Source organism: Lipotes vexillifer, unplaced genomic scaffold (assembly GCF_000442215.2).
Source record: "Lipotes vexillifer unplaced genomic scaffold, Lipotes_vexillifer_v1.1 scaffold311, whole genome shotgun sequence".
Taxonomy (NCBI): domain Eukaryota; kingdom Metazoa; phylum Chordata; class Mammalia; order Artiodactyla; family Lipotidae; genus Lipotes; species Lipotes vexillifer.
Window position 1 is genome coordinate 5,847,163 of NW_006791012.1, and position 20,881 is coordinate 5,868,043.

A 20,881-nucleotide genomic window follows, 5' to 3' on the forward strand; every position below is an offset into this window, starting at 1 on the left:
TGAAAGCAACTCTGGTTGTCTTTCTCTTACTCATCTATGTGAAAGGCATTTGAAGGTAGCTAGCAGGAAGCAAGAAGAATAAACTAAATGGCTCTAGCAATTTAGAAGACAGACTGCAGTATACTACTGTGACCCAATAATACCTCTACAAAAAGTATATGCCATCAAATTCATTTGGTATAAAGTTCAGACAATTTTTTAGTTTATAGAAACTAGAGCAAGGCTGTGGTATTTTCCTTAACTCCCAGAAGTCACCTTTTAGTCAACTTATACTCATCTCCACAGACAGATAGTTGTTGGAGATACAGTAATCATCCACTAAAATACTTTCTATTCCAGTATCAATTTTAAATGGAAACGTCTATTACAATGCAAAAAAATGTAACTGTTCTACTTCCTTTAGTTCTAAGGCTTCCTGATGAAATGCACACATTAATTCAAACCTCTAACAAATTTAAACTTTTAAATATTATTCAAAAATGTTATTTGGGGCTATAAGCTAGTGCCTTCCATTCACTGTCTATAAAAAGCATAGTAGATTAAAGAAAATAAGACAAAAGGGTAACTACTATCTAAAGTTACACAGTAATAAAATCGGTTATCCACATGAGAGGTTTTCCTGATTGAATCATGTCACTCACCTATTTTTGAAAAATTGTGAAAACACCCAGTAGTCCTTAAATTGTTCTGGGCAAAGATTTCATTGAAAATCTGGTTGCTGTTTGTTTGTTTTTTAAGGAACTTCATACACAAACTCTTACTACATTTTAAAGAAATCTCAATCTTCTGAAGTCCATCCGTGTAAGAACCCCTAAGGGTCCCAAGATTCATGGTTAAGAGCCTTCAATGTGTGTGACAGAAAGCTGGCTATGGCATCTATCACCAGTGCAGGCTACTGCCTGTCTACTGAGGGAAAGATGATTTCACAGATCCAGATAGTAGGGTAAGTGACTCCATATTTCAATATACATCCTGTTTGAAACCTTCTGCTTATAAAGACCTGTTCTTTGGTCAAGGATTATCAATTCTAAACCTGGTATTCATGAGTTTCCACACCTGTTTTTTAACCTAATCAATTAATTAATTCCCTTGTTCCCCCAAGTATTCCTTTTATTATTATTCCTAATAATAAAAAAAGTTTATTATTTTCTGCTCATTGGTAAAGTCTCTCTGCCATTTATTATTAGCATGCATTGAATTCTTACTATATACCAAGCATTATGCTAGATTCTTTTTATGCCTTTAATATCTTTAATCTCAGCTATCATTTTGTAAGATGTCTCAGTTTTACAGATGAGAAAACAGAGATTCTGAAAGGATAAATAAGTATAAAGTCCAAATTTACACTGCTAATAAGTATGATTCAAATCCAGGTCTAACTGAGCCCTTTAGCCTTTGGCCTTGCTTTTCTCACTCTCTAATGCTTCTCCAACTTTTCCTCTCAATTACCCTTAACAGTAAAGGAGCAGAATGCATACCTCTGAGGACCTGGGAAGTATAACCCAAAGCAGCTCAATCAAAACGTGACATTTCTTTGGTTCATGTTTCATCTTTAAAATTCATATTACTTTTGCCTCTTTCTAAAATTATCCTGTGAATATTTCATTAAAAAAATACCTTTAAGTACATATTAGAGAAGAAAAGTTAACAATACAGAAAGATAGAAACTGCCACATATCTCTAGGGATAAACACAGCTAAGTTTGAAAAGCCGCTCCTAAAACGTTCTTGATAATTTCAGTCCGTATTAACCCATCTATCTCTAATTTCTGTTATACTTTTCAACTATCACTTATACATTAAACATAGCACATATCACTATTCTTGTTTCATGTGTGTATCTCTCAAACCAGATTGTAGTATCTGAGTAGAGATGTTCTCGTGCATCCTCTGTAGTAATTTATTAGTACAGCTAGGCTCTAAACCCAGTGCCTAGGACAGTAAATGTTTGATGAGTGAATGAGTAAATAAATGGTAAAATACATGGGCTTCAAAGTCTGAAGACTTGAGTTTGAGACCAGGCTAAGTGGTTTTCTGTGTGCTTTGGGGCTGGTCACTTAACCTCACTGAGATAAATAAATTATAATCATGTCCACTTTAGAGAGGTTTTGTAAGGATTATATGAGGTATTTGATAACATTCTCTATTCTTTAATAAAACTTTTCAAATATTATTTATGATTTATAAAGTTATTAATTGATCAGTTGAACATCTGTTTAATATAACATCTGTTTACTTGATATAAGTATGAGGGCACAAAATTATTTTCATAATGGAATACATTTCACAATGTATAACGTACTGTCTTATACACTCATCCACCCCACTCCATTTTCCAAATTTTAAATTTGCCAAAAAAGTACATATGCAGGTGACCCCAATGTTCCTAAAGCCACCTCCCTTCTGCATCAGAATTCTAATTCAGTAGGCCCAAGTTAGGGCCCAGGTATATGCATGGATGATTTAAGGCAGCGAATATTGGCTTAAACTAACAATGTCAACAGTTCTTTCCTTTACCACTATTACCCACAGTGTGAAGCATGTAAATCTGTAGATTCACCACAACTATACAGTGAATTTTTTAGTTTAATTATCATATAATTCAACTAAATAGTTGTAAATTACTATAATCCTAGAAAAATCAACCACTCTTTTTAAAATGAAATACTCAAGAAAGTAATCTGTTGAACTATATGCTGTTCACAAACTAACCATGATCTCTCTTGCCTCTGCTCAAGTTAATCCAGCCACCTAAAGCACTCTCCAAAATCCCTGCAGCTGACTATCAGAAGTACTTAATCTCTTATCTAAAATCTCTTATTTGTATTTTAGGAAGGCAATACAGTGTGTATGACTACACTACAGTGCCCAGATAATAGCACATTCCCAGTGAGGTCTGAGGCAGCACCCCATAATCAAACATATTAATATATGTGCAGCAAAATGAATTTTCATACTAAGTGGAATAAATACTACAAACAGCCTCACTTCAGGTCAGGACAGGTTTTGCCACCAAATGAGTTTGAACCAAATTTCCAAAAAATAATAAACATGTAAAAAAAGTCTTTAGGAGGTAGAGATTTTGGATTTTGAGATTATAAAAAAAGGAACGTAAAAATTTTATCTTTTAAAAACATACAAATGAAGGTATATGCAAAACAAACAGGCTGACAGATAAAGAAAACAAGAGCCGTTACCACTGGGGAAAGGGAAAGGGAAGGGGCAAATTAGGGGTATGGGATTAAACTATACAAACTACTGTGTATAAAATAGATAAGCAAAAAGGATACAAGCACATGGAACTATAGCCTTATCATGTAATAACCTTTCTCTTTTTTAACATCTTTATTGGAGTAAAATTGCTTTACAATGTTGTGTTAGTTTCTGCTGTATAACAAAGTGAATCAGCTATATGTATACATATATCCCCATATCCCCTCCCTCCTGTGTCTCCCTCCCACCCTCCCCAACCCATCCCTCTAGGTGGTCACAAAGCACAGAGCTAACCTCCCCATACGATTCAGCTGATTCCCACTAGCTATCTATTTTACATTTGGTAGTGTATATATGTCAATGCCACTCTCTCACTTCATTCCAGTTAACCCTTCCCCCCTCCCCGTGTCCTCAAGTCCATTCTCTACATCTGCATCTTTATTCATGTCCTGTCCCTAGGCTCATCAGAACCATTGTTTTTTTTAGATTCCAAATATATGTGTTGGTATACGGTATTTGTTTTTCGCTTTCTGACTTACTTTACTCTGTATGACAGACTCTAGGTCCATCCACCTCACTACAAATAACTCAATTTTGTTTCTTCTTATGGCTGAGTAATATTCCACTGTACATATGTGCCAAACCTTCTTTATCCATTCATCTGCCAATGGACACTTAAGTTGCTTCCATGTTCTGGCTATTGTAAATAGAGCCGCAATGAACATTGTGGTACATGACTCTTCTTGATTTATGGTTTTCTCAGGGTATATGCCCAGTAGTGGGAATTCCAGCTCATATGGTAGTTCTACTTTTAGTTTTTTAAGGAACCTCCATACTGTTCTCCATAATGGCTGTATCAATTTACGTTCCCACCAACAGTACAGGAGGATTCCCTTTTCTCCACACCCTCTCCACCATTTATTGTTTGTAGATTTTTTGTTTATGGCCATTCTAACAGGTGTGAGGTGAACCTCATTGTAGTTTTGATTTGCATTTCTCTAATGATTACTGATGTTGAGCATCCTTTCATGTGTTTGTTGGCAATCTGTATATCTTCTTTGGAGAAAAGTCTACTTAGATCTTCTGCCCATTTTTGGATTGGGTTGTTTGTTTTTTTGATATTGAGCTGCATGAACTGCTTGTATATTTTGGAGATTAATCCTTTGTCAGTTGCTTCGTTTGCAAATATTTTCTCCCATTCTGAGGACTGTCTTTTTGTCTTGTTTATGGTTTCCTTTGTTGTGTAAAAGCTTTTAAGTTTCATTAGGTCCCATTTGTTTATTTTTGTTTATATTTCCATTTCTCTAGGAGGTGGGTCAAAAAGGATCTTGCTGTGATTTATGTAAAAGAGTGTTCTTCCTATGTTTTCCTTTAAGAGTTTTATAGTGTCTGGCCTTATATTTACGTCTTTAATCCATTTTGAGTTTATTTTTTTGTATGGTGTTAGGAAGTGTTCTAATTTCATTCTTTTATATGTAGCTGTCCAGTTTGCCCAGCAACACTTACTGAAAAGGATGTCTTTTCTCCATTGTATATTCTTGCCTCCTTTATCAAAGATAAGGTGACCATAAGTGTGTGGGTTTATCTCTGGGCTTTCTATCCTGTTCCACTAATCTATATTTCTGTTTTTGTGCCAGTACCATACTGTCTTGATTACTATAGCTTTGTAGTATAGCCTGAAGTCAGGAAGCCTGAAGTCAGGGAGGCTGATTGCTCCATTTTTCTTTCTCAAGATTGCTTTGGCTATTTGGGGTCTTTTGTGTTTCCATACAAATTGTGAAACTTTTTTTTGTTCTAGTTCTGTGAAAAATGCCATTGGTAGTTTGATAGGGATTGCACTGAATCTGTAGATTGCTTTGGGTAGTACAGTCATTTTCACAATGTTGATTCTTCCAGTCCAAGAACATGGTATATCTCTCCATCTATTTGTATCATCTTTAATTTCTTTCATCAGTGTCTTATAGTTTTCTGCATAAAGGTCTTTTGTCTCCCTAGGTAGGTTTATTCCTAGGTATTTTATTCTTTTTGTTGCAATAGTAAATGGGAGTGTTTCCTTAATTTCTCTTTGAGATTTTTCATCATTAGTGTATAGGAATGCAAGAGATTTCTTTTCATTAATTTTGTATACTGACACTTTACCAACTTCATTGATCAGCTCTAGTAGTTTTCTAGTAGCATCTTTAGGATTCTCTATGTATAGTATCATGGCATCTGCAAACAGTGATAGCTTTACTTCTTTTTTTCTGATTTAGATTCCTTTTATTTCTTCTTCTCTGATTGCTGTGGCTAAAACTTCCAAAACTATGTTCAATAATAGTGGTGAGAGTGGGCATCCTTGTCTTGCTCCTGATTTTAGAGGAAATGGCTTCAGTTTTTCACCAGTAAGAACAATGTTGGCTGTGCGTTTGTCATATATGGCCTTTATTAAGTTAAGTTCCCTCTGTGTCTACTTTTTGGTGAGTTTTTATCATAAGTGGGTATTGAATTTTGTCAAAAGTTTTTCCTGCATCTACTGAGATTATCATATGGTTTTTATCCCTCTGTTTGTTAATATGGTGTATCACATTGATTGATTTGCATATATTGAAGAATCCTTGCATTCCTGGGATAAACCCCACTTTAGCATGGTGTATGATCCTTTTAGTGTGCTGCTGGATTCTGTTTGCTAGTACTCTGTTGAGGATTTTTGCATCTATGTTCATCAGTGATATTGGCCTGTAGTTTTCTTTCTTTGTGACACCTTTATCTGGTTTTGCTATCAGGGTGATGGTGGCCTCCTAGAATGAGTTTGGGCGTGTTCCTCCCTCTGCTATATTTTGCAAGAGTTTGAGCAGGATAGGTGTAAGCTCTTCTCTAAATGTTTGACAGAATTTGCCTGTGAAGCCATCTGGTCCTAGGATTTTGTTTGAAGATTTCTGATCACAGTTTCAACTTCAGTTCTTGTGATTGGTCTGTTTATATTTTTTATTTCTTCCTGGTTCAGTCTTGGAAGGTTGTGCTTTTCTAAGAATTTGTCCATTTCTTCCAGGTTGTCCATTTTATTGGCATATAGTTACTTGTCATAATCTCTCATGATTCTTTGTATTTCTGCAGTGTCAGTTGTTACTTCTCCTTTTTAATTTCTAATTCTATTGATTTGAGTCTTCTCCCTTCTTTTGTTGATGAGTCTGGCTAGTGGCTTATCAATTTTGTTTATCTTCCCAAAGAACCAGCTTTTAGTTTTATTGATCTTTGCTATCGTTTCCTTCATTTCTTTTTCATTTATTTCTGATCTGACCTTTATGATTTCTTTCCTTCTGCTAACTTTGGGGGTTTTTTGTTCTTCTTTCTCTAACTGCTTTAGGTGTAAGGTTAGGGTCTTTATTTGAGATGTTTCTTGTTTCTTGAGGTAGGATTGTATTGCTATAAACTTCCCCCTTAGAACTGCTTTTGCTGCATCCCATAGGTTTTGAGTCGTCATGTCTTTTTTTTGTGTGTGGTATGCGGGCCTCTCACTGCTGTGGCCTCTCCCGTTGCGGGGCACAGGCTCCGGACGCGCAGGCTCAGCGGCCATGGCTCACGGGCCCAGCCGCTCTGCAGCATGTGGGATCTACCTGGACCGGGGCACGAGCCCACGTCCCCTGCATCAGCAGGCGGACTCTCAACGACTGTGCCACCAGGGAAGCCCGGGTCGTCGTGTCTTCATTGTCAATTGTTTCTAGGTATTTTTTGATTTCCTCTTGGATTTCTTCATTGATCTCTTGGCTATTTAGTAGCGTATTGCTTAGCCTCCATGTGTTTGTATTTTTTAGAGTTTTTTTTCCTGTAATTGACATCTAGTCTCATAGCATTGTTGTCGGAAAAGATATGTGATACGATTTCGATTTTCTTAAATTTACCAAGGCTTGATTTGTGACCCAAAATATGATCTACCCTGGAGAATATTCCATGAGCACTTGAGAAGAAAATGTATTCTGTTGGTTTTGGATGGAATATCCTATAAGTATCAATTAGTCCATCTTGTTTAATGTGTCATTTAAAGTGTGTTTCCTTATTTATTTTCACTTTGGATGATGTGTCCATTGGTGAAATGGGGTGTTAAAGTCCCCTACTATGATTGTGTTATTGTCAATTTTCCCTTTTATGGCTGTTAGCATTTGCCTTAAGTATTGAGGTGTTCCTATGTTGGGTGCATAAATATTTACAATTGTTATGTCTTCTTGGATTGATCCCTTGATCATTATGTAGTGTCCTTCTTTGTCTCTTGTAATAGTCTTTATTTTAAAGTCTATTTTGTCTGATATGAGAGCTGCTCCTCCAGCTTTCTTTTGATTTCCATTTGAATGGAATATCTTTTTCCTTCCCCTCACTTTCAGTCTGTATGTGTCCCTAGGTCTGAAGTTGGTCTCTTGTAGACAGCATATATATGGATCTTGTTTTTGTATCCATTCAGCCAGTCTGTCTTTTCGTTGGAGCATTTAATCCATTTACATTTAAGGTAATTATTGATATGTGTTTTCCTATTACCATTTTCTCAATTGTTTTGAGTTTGTTTTTGTAGGTGTTTTCCTTCTCTTGTGTTTCCTGCCTAGAGACGTTCCTTTAGCATTTGTTGTAAAGATGGTTTGGTGGTGCTGAATTCTTTTAACTTTTGCTTGTCTGTAAAGGTTTTAATTTCTCCGTCAAATCTGAATGAGATCCTTGCTGGGTAGAGTAATCTTGGTTGTAGGTTTTTCCCTTTCATCACTTTAAATATGTCCTGCAAGTCCCTTCTGGCTTGCAGAGTTTCTGCTGAAAGATCAGTTGTTAACCTTATGGGGAATCCCTTGTATGTTATTTGCTGCTTTTCCCTTGCTGCTTTTAATATGTTTTCTTTGTATTTAATTTTTGACAGTTTGATTAATATGTGTCTTGATGTGTTTCTCCTTGGATTTATCCTGTATGGGACTCTCTATGCTTCCTGGACTTCACTGACTATTTCCTTTCCCATGTTAAGGCAAGTTTTCAACTATAATCTCTTCAAATATTTTCTCAGTCCTTTTCTTTTTCTCTTCTTCTGGAATCCCTATAATTCAAATGTTGGTGCATTTATGTTGTCCCAGAAGTCTCTGAGACTGTCCTCAATTCTTTTCATTCTTTTTTATTCTGCTCTGTGGTAGTTATTTCCATTATTTTATCTTCCAGGCCACTTATCCATTCTTCTGCCTCAGTTAATCTGCTATTGATTCCTTCCAGAGAATTTTTTATTTCATTTATTGTGTTATTCATCATTGTTTGTTTGCTCTTTAGTTCTTCTAGGTCCTAGTTAAACGTTTGTATTTTCTCCATTTTATTTCCAAGATTTTGGATCATCTTTACTATCATTACTCTGAATTCTTTTTCAGGTGGACTGCCTATTTCCTCTTCATTTGTTTAGTCTGGTGGGTTTTTACCTTGCTCCTTCATCTGCTGTGTATTTCTCTGTCTTCTCATTTTGCTTAACTTACCGTGTTTGGTGTCTCCGTTTCGCTGGCTGCAGGTTCGTAGTTCCCATTGTTTTTGGTGTCTGCTCCCAGTGGTTGGTCCAGTGGGTTGTGCAGGCTTCCTGGTAGAGGGGACTAGTGCCTGTGTTCTGGTGGATGAGGCTGGATCTCGTCTTTCTGGTGGGCAGGTACACATCTGGTGGAGTGTTTTGGGGTGTCTGTGGACTTATTATGATTTTAGGCAGCCTCTCTGCTAACGGGTGGGGTTGTGTTCCTGTCTTACTAGTTGTTTGGCATAGGGTGTTCAGCACTGTTGCTTGCTGGTCGTTGAGTGGAGCTGGGTCTTAGCATTGAGACAGAGATCTGTGGGAGAGCTTTCACCATTTGGTATTATGTGGGGCTGGGAGGTCTCTGGTGGACCAATGTCCTGAACTTGGCTCTCCCACCTGAGAGGCTCAGTCCTGACACCAGGCAGGAGCACCAAGACCCTGTCAGTCACATGGCTCAGAAGAAAAGGGAGAAAAAAAGAAAGAAAGAAAAATTTTTTAAAAAAATTAATTAAATAAAATAATTAAAATTGAAAAAATTTTTAAATAATTAAAGAAATAAAAAATTATTAAAATAAAAAAATGAAAAGTAACAAAAAAAAGAGAGCAACCAAACCAATATACAAATCCAACAATAACAAGCACTAAAAACTATACTAAGATAAACATAAAAATCAGAAACAAGTCAGTCGCACACAGGAAACCCCAAGCCTACAGTTGCTCCCAAAGTCCACCGCCTCAATTTTGCATTGACTTGTTGTCTATTCAGGTATTCCACAGGTGCAGGGTACCTCAAGTTGTTTGCAGGCATTTAATCCACTGCTCCTGAGGCTGCACAGAGAAATTTCCCTTTCTCTTCTTCGTTTGCACAGCTCCTGGGGTTCAGCTTTGGTTTTGGTCCCAGCTCCATGTATAGGCTGCCTTCAGGCTTCTGTTCCCGCCCAGACAGGATGGGGTTAAAGCAGCGGCTGATTAGGGGGCTGTGGGTCACTCGTGCCAGGAGGAGGGAGGGGTACGGCAGTTATAATTGGAATGCGGGGTGAGCCTGAGGTGGCAGAGGCCAGTGTGACATTGCAACAGCCTGAGGCGCACCGTGTGTTCTCCCATGGAAGTTCTCCCTGGATCACGGGACCCTGGCAGTGGTGGGCTGCACAGGCTCCCAGGGGTCGGGGTTGGCGGGGTGACACGTGTGGATAGTGACCTGTGCTTGCACACAGGATTCTTCGTGGCTGCAGCAGCAGCGTTAGCATTTCATGCCTGTCTCTGGTGTCTGAGCTGATAGCCACGGCTCGTGCCCGTCTCTGGAGCACGTTTAGTCAGTGCTCTGCCTTCTGTGGGCAGACAGGAAAGGAATCCCCTTTCCTCGCACACCCCGAAACAATGGTCTCTTCCCTCTTAGACAGGTCCAGACTTTTCTCTGGAGTCCCTCCAGCTAGCTGTGGCACACTAGCCCCCTTCAGGCTGTGTTCACGCCGCCAACCCCAGTGCTCTCTCTGGGATCTGAGCTCCGAAGCCTGAGCCTCAGCTCCCAGCCCCCACCCACCCCAGCGGGTGAGCAGACAAGCCTCTCAGGCTGGTGAGTGCTGGTCGGCACTGATCCTCTGTGCGGGAATCTCTCCACTTTGCCCTCTGCATCCCTGTTGCTGTGCTCTCCTCTGTGGCTCTGAAGCTTCCCCCCCCCCCCCCCCGCCTCTGCCTGTGAAGGGGCTTCCTAGTGTGTGGAAACTTTTCCTCCTTCACAGCTCCCTCCCACTGGTGCAGGTCCCTTCCCTATTCTTTTGACTGTTTTTTCTATTTTCTTTTGCCCTACCCAGGTACATGGGGAGTTTCTTGCATTTTGGGAAGTCTGAGGTCTTCTGCCAGCATTCAGTAGGTGTTCTGTAGGAGTTGTTCCACATGTAGATGTACTTTTGATGTAGCTGTGGGGAGGAAGGTGATCTCCATGTCTTACTCTTCCACCATCTTGAAGGTCCCCCTCATGTAATAACTTTTAATGGAGCATAATCTGTAAATATACTGAATTGCTATGCTGTACACCTGAAATTAATATAATATTGTAAATTAACTATACTTCAATTAAAAAAATAACTTTATCTTTTAGGTTTCAACTTATACATCACTTTCAATAGAAAGCTTCCCCTCATCCACCAAGACTGGGTTAAGCACTCTTTATATGTGCACATTTAACACCCTATACTTTTATTGTAGTGGTTGCCTGTTTATTTCCTTCTCAGACTGTAGGATACTTGGAGTCAGGAGCCATATCTTTTTCAATATTATACTCTCAATAACTAGCAAATATCTACGACATGGTATCCATTTAATCAACAGTTAGTGAATGAATAAGCAAATATGAATACCAAGACTTTAATCTGGTGAAGTTTTATATTGTTCTACTTGCTTGATCTGTAAGGTATGATTAACATTAATAAAGTTGATGAACTGGGACAAAAATCAGAAAATCTAACCAAAAAGGCTACCCAATAACATACACATGTAAGATACACATAATAGTATGAAAATAGTGCTTTGTTGCTGCTAAATAACACTTAAATTCGTTAGCTAAGGACATTTTACAAAGTAAACTACTACATGAAATAAACTGTTTAACATGCAGTAGTTTATTTACTACTTTAACACAGGGTTTCTTGCATTACACATAGATAAATACCTCACAGTAGACTTTAGATGTTAATCCATGTAAGGTCCCTTCCTGTGTCGAGAATTTTAGAGTGTAGGATTTGAAGATGGTAACTTGCTTTCTTCTAATTCATATAATCTAATAAAATTGACAATTAACAAAAAAATGACAGGCAAGATGAAAAGGGAAAACTAAATAAGTATTTAAGCAAATAGGTAGTTACACAAGAATTTTAGGATTTTGAGAATTCTGTCAGGCTCAAGGCATATATGATCATTCTTGGGCATACCTTTCTTTAAGTGCAACAAAAGCATCTCCATTACTTTCTTTAAAGCCAAAGGGTCACTTCAGAATAAAGGAATAAATGGAATTTTCCTTCAGAAACGCAATCTGAGATATTTCTGAACTGGAACAACACACTAAATATTTAATATAAGGAAAATGAAGGAGGAAAAAAAAAGTGTATATGTATGGACTTCCTCTGAAATTTAACCACAATGAGACTGAGCTGGCTCACAAAGCTTCATTTAACTACTAGCTATATCTAGAATACCCTACCTAATTTACACAGTCACCATTCACATAATCATATACAAAAGAAAGTTGACAGGATAATTAAAAGATCAGGAAAGGCTGCCTGAACTATGAGTTTCCTATTCTAAATGCAGGAGTTTAATTCTAAGGGGGTTGGGGGAAAAGGCTTGTTGCTTCTAATATTAACTTAAATATCTTCTATATAAAAACAAGAACACATAATATCACTTGTCAAGGAACAAAATAGTTAATTTCGAACCTTAGGCCTACCAGGTCAGAAAGATGATCTACAAGGAAATTAAGTTTACAAAAAATTAAAAAAACAAAACAAAACAAAAAAACCCTTTGTAGATTAATCACCTTTTCTAACATGCCAATAACTTTTAACAAGTTCCCAAACTGATGGTGTTCAAAAGTGGCCTTCATTATTTACAGAAGAAATGATACAATATCTAAGATTAACTTTAAATAATCTGGTTTAAAAAACAGTGGGAATGAAATAAAAGTGGGGATGAAATAAGTTTACCAAAGTATTGAAGATTATTGAAGCTTGGAGATGGGTACATAGAGGTTTATTACTCCTTCTACATTTTTTAAAATTTCTTTTACATTGAAGTATAGTTAATTTACAATGTTGTGTTAGTTTCTGGTGTAGAGCAAAGCGATTCAGATATACACAGATATACATATATCTATATATATCCTTTTTCACATTCTTTTCCAGTATAGTTTATTACTATAAACTATAAGATATTGAATATAGTTCCCTATGCTATACAATAGGACTTTGTTGTTTATCTATTTTATATATAGTAGTTTGTAACTGCTAATCCCAAACTCCTAATTTATCCCTCTCCTACCCTTTCCCCTTTGGTAACCGATGTTTTTTTTCAATGTTTGTGAGTCTGTTTCTGTTTTGTAAATATGTTCATTTATATTATTTTTTAGATTCCACATATAAGTGATATCATATATTTGTCTCTCTCTGACTTACTTCACTTAGTATGATAATTTCTATTATCATAATGAGTAAATGAGATAATGTGTACATAGCATTCCACACAGTACCTGATATATAGTAAGTATCCAATAAATTTGTTAGGGTAATATATTTTGGAGACTTCTGCATTTTATTGGGATATTTTATATTAAACAAAAACTTTAAATTTCACTGATTGTGGGGTTATAACAAAGTACAAAGAAAATAAAAATATCAAAATTCCATTTTTGCATGCTCTTTGGAGCATGCCTTCTCAGTGTCACAACAATTTACTAAGAGACTTTCAAACAAAACCAAGACTTTACAAGAGAAAAAGACAGTCCTTTGAAATTCACTAGGTCTTCTGTATGTAATGTGGAAACATACATACAGAAAGCATGTATTAAAATGTAAAGCAGAGCACAATATTATAACATGTTATTGCTACAGGAATAGAACTGTTTCTCTAGACCAGAGTCAATTTCGTCATTCACCACTGAGGGGAGCTGTAACCTAGGAAAAGGTTTATATAGCATTGCAAGGTTAAACTTTCTAGAACCTTGTAATATTGGTTTAATAAATTCTTATTAAAATATCTTTCAAATTAATTTGACAAGTATGCCTGAATTCTCTTCTGGAGACCTTACAAGAAATAATAAAGCTCATTATATCTATGTAACCCTAATAGTGGAATCCCTATCCCCCTTCCTTGCTTTTTCCTTTTAGCACTTATATATTTAACATGTATTTAACATATATTATATATTTATATTATCTAACATAGTATATATTTCCCATACATTAATTTTTATTTTCTGTCTCTCTCTCTCACACACACAAATGTAAACTCTATGAGGAAGAGATTTTTAATGTGTTTTATATACCACTCTATTTCCAGTACCTAGAAGAGTGTCCAGCACAAAATACATACTCAGTGAATTACCTGCTACTGAATGAATGAATGAATATGATGATGTCAAGCAAAGTGAACTGCTACTACCTGAAAAATGTAATGTCTACTTATACTGAATTTAGGTTTAAAAGAAAATTTTTAAGAACAGTTCTTTAATCCTATAGATGAGTATATAGAGAGATCCCATGAGGATGGCTTAGTATACATTCATAGTAGAATCCCTCTTAAATCATCTGAATGTCACAGAAAATTGGTCAATTAAAGGGGAGAATTATAAATACTGATACACAAACATTTTAATTTTAATACATATTAATGTGTTTCATTCACCAGTTTTCATGGGCTCTTCTTTGAGTATAATTTCGCTGACTCCTAATTTTCTCATAATCAACAGCCATAACATATCATTAGTGTACTTCAATCACTTTTAAATGAAATCAATATATAAGGACAAAAGAGAAATAATCTGAATGCAAAATCCTTTCAGATTTTCATAAATTTTCCCAATTTTTTACAGTTGTATTTCCACACCAGATTTGAGAGCAGTTTCAACTCACTTCTATCAACTCTTTCTAAAGCATTTTAACGGTTTTCATGAAATAATGCTTCAAACTGATATTTCACTGGCCTAGGAAACATCGAATTAAAATATAATTACAATAACGGGTCAACAGCATTACACGAGGTCTTGTAAGGGGTCAAACTCAACTTACAACTCACCTGTGAGAGAAGTGTGCAGAAGTGTGTCAGAGAGTAGCCTACTAACCATGTTGACACATATGGGATTAAAACCAGGATGTTTTACAGACAGAATGGAAAGTATGAGGTAATCCATGTAAATTAACTAGAGACTGATAGGGAGAACCTCTACTGTAATGACATATGGATCCCTCACATAATATCTCACTGCCACTAGAGTCTACTTTTTGAATTTTTCTTCAATATAGTTGATGAATGCTAATTCCTGTCTTAAAAAGAATAAACCTTACAGGATACTGAGTTTGACTATAATCATTCATTCACTCACTCCTTCAACAACATATAATATATTGAGTACCTAGTACACAAAAGGTACTATGTAAAAAAATTGTGGTGGCTACAAATATAAGTGGAACAGAACTCTTCCCCTATTACTTTGCCAAGCAAGAGTCCTTTTAGCACCTCAGAAAACTGACCTAGGTTTTCCAGAAGAGGAAAAAGAGTTAACACACCTGGATAGGTAAAGAAAACAAATATTCTCAAAATTCATTTTTCTCTCACCATATAGAAGTTGGTCCCAGCAGAAAGAAATTAAGTTCCTCCTGAAAACTAAAGAGGGAGACATGCCCAATTCTAGTCTATCTTCCATGTGAGAATAAACTTTTGTTTTGTTTTAGGGTTAATTATATAAACTCATCCTTTCACATTAAATAGTTCACAATTTATGATAGTTTTCCTACTTTAAAGTATGTAAATTAGTGTGTTCTCCTTTAAGTTAATGTATTTTAAATGGTTTAGTCACAACATGTGCATTCATGCTCTTTCCCATGCATTAATAAGAGTAAAACAATTTCACCACAGTTCCTAAGTCTGGTAACTTTATACAATGTAAGTAAATAATGGATGCATTTAATACTTGCCTCTTTTAAAAAATAAACATTATGCTAGTAAAACAGGTCAAATCCCATAAATGTCTCTTCAAAAACAAAACAAAAAAAAAAACTGCTGTAAAAACAGGCAAAAGTCAACAATAAAAAAATCATAAAAAACTAATCTAATAAACTATTTATTTTCTTGCATTAGGTTCCTAGCAATCATCATCATTATTGCTATCACTATTATTAATAGCTAAGGAATTAATTGTGTGTTCCTCTCACATTCTGATTAATTTTACTTCTCTTCAAATTCGGTCTTCAATACGTAGGTTCCCCTAAGTTCTGACCATATCTTTAAAGATGGTGGGTTTTGTTTTTTGGTTTTTTAATACCCATAGCTGAGAAGTTAGGTTTCTACTACAAAGGCTAATACGTGAAAAGTATGTTTACATGAAAAGTGAGTTTAAACCACAATTCAATTTTCTTTCTTTCATTCTTTGTTTTTTTTCCCCCCAATCCTGACATAGGAAATAACTATTATAGCAACAAGGAGTAGGGGGAAAGAATGGTTGTGCTAAAAAAGTTCAGAATAGGAAACTTGCAATAATACTCATAATCCATTCCAGAAATAAAAATATACAGAAAATATATATGCCAATATTGATTATTTAAAGAAAGATATAAATTAGGGAGTTATTAATTGATCCCAAAATGACATGCCAGATAACTCTTTTAAATGTTTCATTCTCCATGAACTTGAAAATCAAAACTTTGATCTACAAAAAGATAATTTCCAAAAAGTTTATAAAAATATTCCTATTGACTGAAACAAAGTCATGGACCTAGAAAATCCCTCTGAGATCATTTAGTAGAAACCTTTCATTTTACAGATGAAGAAATTAAGTCCTAGAAAATAATCTCAAGGTCACCAGCTTTGAAGGCACATCAGGATTTATACTCAATTCTAACCAATCAAAAGCTCATGTCTTCTCTATACTATGATATGGGAGTAAGGAAAATGCATTTTTTTCATATAAGGGTATGAGGAGGCAGAATGACAAGAAGGTAGAAAATCTTTCAGCTATTAAAAAGCATAATGATGGCTGGAAATCTCCACAAATGCAATGTTCTCTCCACAATGTAACTCAGAGTAAGGTCTCCAAAATCTTCTGATGACAGAGTAAAATTTAACCTCTAGTAACAGTTTTGGTTTTATAAAGTTTTATAAACAATATGAATAGTTAAAAGTCATCTATATTATTTTCATTGGATTTTTGTGAATCTAATTTAATAATAAACACTTGGAAAGAAGAAATGCTAATGTATTTTATTTTCCATTTTCCTCCTATGGCCACTCCCTTACCTAACAGATTTCTAGCAACTTCAATCACTTGAGTAATAAATAGGCAAATGAGCAAAATAAGCTGCTGGGCTTAAATATACTTTTCATAAAAAGGATATAAATGTACTCTTCGACGTGAGAAACACATACCCCAACATGGAAAGTATAATCCAAAATATAACTCTTTATCTCATGACCCATTTAAATCTCACTATTTTAATTTTAGTATTTCTCTATAGACCTTTAAAATATTTTTATAAAATATATAACACAGAACTTAAAAATATTTTTCCTAAAATCCTATAGATTTGAATGCCTTTTGCATCCAAACCTGATCTATATCATATAGCTTTTTTTTTTACTTGTACCTTTCAGTAACAGCTTATAACCTATTCCTCAGAAATTTAGAACTGCTGTGCCTCTACCCTAAGATTAATTAGAGGAGTAATAAGAACACCTTTCTAAACAAATATAAAGTTAGTGTTTACATACTTCTACCATTAATTGCACCCCCAAATTAACTGGCTAATTCTTTAGTACATCAAAGTAACAAAGATGTATAACAGAGCCGCGGGTACTGAAAACCGTAAAACCATCCATTGGGGAGAAGCTCTTAACTTAATGAAAGCTAGATTTTTAAGGCTGTAACCAATTTCAAGAAGTGTAAGTTTGTTTGTTTTTAAAACCTCAATGCTATTCCAAGTATAGTGTTCAAACATATCACTATAGAAAATCCAGAACTGTTAACATGTGTGAACCATAACACAATGACATTGGCTTGATATCCAGCCATCAGAACTCCTTCCACTGTGTTTGGACCTGATCTCCTTCCCAAGCTTCCCAGATCTTCATGTCTAAAAATGGCCCAGATACTGCTGGAAAAAGTATAAGATTTCTTTCACCACTGAGATATAAAACAAAGTCAGGCACAGAAAGGAAGAATATGCTGTTATAAAGCATGTTATAAAACTGTTACAGGGCTTCCCTGGTGGCGCAGTGGTTGAGAGTCCACCTGCCAATGCAGGGGACACGGGTTCATGCCCCAGTCTGGGAAGATCCCACATGCTGCAGAGCGGCTAGGCCCGTGAGCCATGGATGCTAAGCCTGCGCGTCCGGAGCCTGTTGCTCTGCAACGGGAGAGGCCACAACAGTGAGAGGCCCGCATACCGCAAAAAAAAAAAAAAAACTGTTACAAATATATTTTAGAACTTTAATAACAATCATGGTAATGGTGTCAATGACAATGATAAAAGCTAATATTCATTGAAATTATTTAATCCTTACAAACCTGTAAATTGATTGCTGAGAAGTTAAGAAACTTACCACAATCACAGAGCCTATAAATGGAAGAGCTAGGGCTTACAATTAGGTCTATCAGACTCCAGAATCCATTCTTTCTCACTGTATCTTCATGGCCTGTCTTCCCTAATCTCCATTCAATAAACATTTATTAAACAACTACTATATGCCTGCAAGTCACCTGGGACTCCACAATATGTAAACTAATTGAAGATGATTATTAAAGTACCACTCTAGAATCCCTCAACCCAAAGAGTTAAAGCATATACTTTTTTTTTTAAAGATTTCTAAGATCATTCATAGTTTCATTCAACAAATGTTTCAATGAGCATTTGTTATGTGAGAAGCACCATATCAGATGCTGAATAGATAAAAAGATGAATAAGACATGATCCTTCCCTCAAGCCCCCAAAAGAATACATAGAGCATATATATAATTCAGCACTGAAGAGCATTTTTACGTCTATATTTTTAACAAAAATATTCACAAATAATTCTGCTACCGGCTATCATTTCATTTAAAAAATTCTAAAAGTTACAAATCATTATTTAATTTTTATAAGGTAACATTTCTCCTACCACCAAAATGCTAATGTACCTTAGTAATTTATACAGTCAAAAATATGAAAGGTGACAGAATTTACGATTAGCTTACATTTTCTATGACAAATGTCCACTCTTTATCTTCAAATTCCTCTGCATGAGGATCCTGTAACAAAAGTAAAATATAAAGTTGAAATACATTTCTTAATTCAGTCAATCCAGTTAAGAAAATACAAACAGCCTCGCTCTTAGCTTTTTCCAACTTTTTAAAAAAGGAGAGGCAGAATGGCCTACTCTTAAGAAACTTCCATAACTTATCTAAATTTAAATCATTATTTTTTACTAAGAAATTCTCTATTTTACTTATGTTAATGCATATCATTATCTTCCATCATTGCATCTAAAACAATACAAAAAGAAACTGAGGGACAAATATATGATATCGCTTATATGTGGAATCTAAAAAAATTGGTACAAATGAACTTATTTACAAAACAGAAATAGAGTCAGAGATGTAGAAAACAAACTTATGGTTATCAAGGGGGAAGGGGGGGGAGGGATAAAATGGGAGATTGGAATTGACATATACACACTATATATAAAATAGATAATTAATAAGAACCTACTGTATAGCACAGGGAACTCGACTCCATACTCTGTAATGACCTACAGGGGAACAGAATCTAAAAAAGAGTGGATAGAACCAACAGGAGGATGGCAGAAGAGTAAGACACGGAGATCACCTTCCTCCCCACAGATACATCAGAAATACATCTACACATGGAACAACTCCTACAGAACACCTACTGAATGCTGGCAGAAGACCTCAGACCTCCCAAAAGGCAAGAAACTCCCCCATGTACCTGGGTAGGGCAAAAAAAAAAGAATAAACAGAGACGAAAGAATACGAACAGGACCTGCACCAGTGGGAGGGAGCTGTGAAGGAGAAAAGGTTTCCACACACTAGGAAGCGCCTTTGCGGGCGGAGACTGCGGATGGTGGAGGGGGTAAGCTTCGGAGACAGAGCCACAGAGGAGAGCACAACAACAGGGGTGCGGAGGGCAAAGCGGAGAGATTACCGCACAGAGGATCAGTGCTCATTGGCACTCACCAGCCCGAGAGGCTTGTCTGCTCACCTGCTGGGGCGGGCGGGTCTGGGAGCTGAGGCTCTGGCTTCTGTCAGAGCACAGGGAGAGGACTGGGGTTGGCGGCATGACACAGCCTGCAGGGGGTTAGTGCACCATGGCTAGCCAGGAGGGAGTCCGGGGAAAAGTCTGGACCTGCCGAAGAGGCAAGAGACTTTTTCTTCCCTCTTTGTTTCCTGGTACATGAGGAGAGGTGATTACGAGCGCTGCTTAAAGGAGCTCCAGAGTCAGGCGTGAGCCGCGGCTAACAGCGCAGACCCCAGAGACGGGCAAGAGATGCTAAGGCTACTGCTGCCGCCGCCAAGAAGCCTGTGCGCAAGCACAGGTCACTCTCCACATCTCTCTTCCGGGGAGCCTAAGCAGCCCGCCATGCCAGGGTCCCAGGATCCAGGGACAACTTCCCTGGGAGAACGCACGGTGCGCCTCAGGCTGGTACAATGTCACGCCGGTCTCTGCCACCACAGACTCACCCCGCACTCCATACCCCTCCCTCCCTCCGGCCTAAGTGAGTCAGAGCCCCCGAATCTGTCTGAGCGAAGAACAGACGCCCTCTGGCGACATACACGCAGAGGCGGGGCCAAATCCAAAGCTGAGCCCTGGCAGCTGTGCAAACAAAGAAGAGAAAGGGAAATCTCTCCCAGCAGCCTCAGGAGCAGCGGATTAAATCTCCACAATCAACTTGATGCACCCTACATCTGTAGAATACCTGAATAGACAACGAATCATCCCAAATTGAGGAGGTGGACTTTGAGAGCAAGATTTATTATTTTTTCCCCTTTTCCTCTTTTTGTGAGTGTGTATATGTATGCTTCGGTGTGATTCTGTGCGTATAGCTTTGCTTTCACCATTTGTCCTAGGGTTCTATCTGTCCGTTTTTTTTTTTTTTACAAAATTTTTTCTTAATAATTATTTTTTTAATAACTTTATTTTATCTTACTTTATTTTCTTTTATCCTCTTTCTTTCTTTCTTTCTTCCTTCCTTCCTCCCTCCCTCCCACCCTCCCTCCTTTCTTTCTTTCTTTCTTTCTTTCTTTCTTTCTTTCTTTCTTTCTTTCTTTCTTCTACTAATTTTTTCTTGCTACTTTTTCTCCCTTTTATTCTGAGCCATGTGGATGAAAAGCTCTTGGTGCTGCAGTCAGCAGTCAGTGCTGTGCCTCTGAGGTGGGAGAGCCAACTTCAAGACACTGGTCCACAAGAGACCTCCCAGCTCC

The 20,881-nt window shown here is 36.8% G+C and overlaps 1 protein-coding gene across 3 annotated transcripts in view; it reads right to left on the minus strand.

Annotated features, from left to right (window-relative positions):
* EHBP1 (EH domain binding protein 1) overlaps nt 1-20,881 on the minus strand; it is a 361,704-nt gene that overhangs the window by 261,057 nt on the left and 79,766 nt on the right. For all 3 annotated transcript variants that reach the window (XM_007464127.1, XM_007464125.1, XM_007464126.1), the window contains one exon: nt 18,638-18,691. In XM_007464127.1, the coding sequence (XP_007464189.1) occupies nt 18,638-18,691 (54 nt within the window). The remainder of the gene's footprint in view (nt 1-18,637; nt 18,692-20,881) is intronic.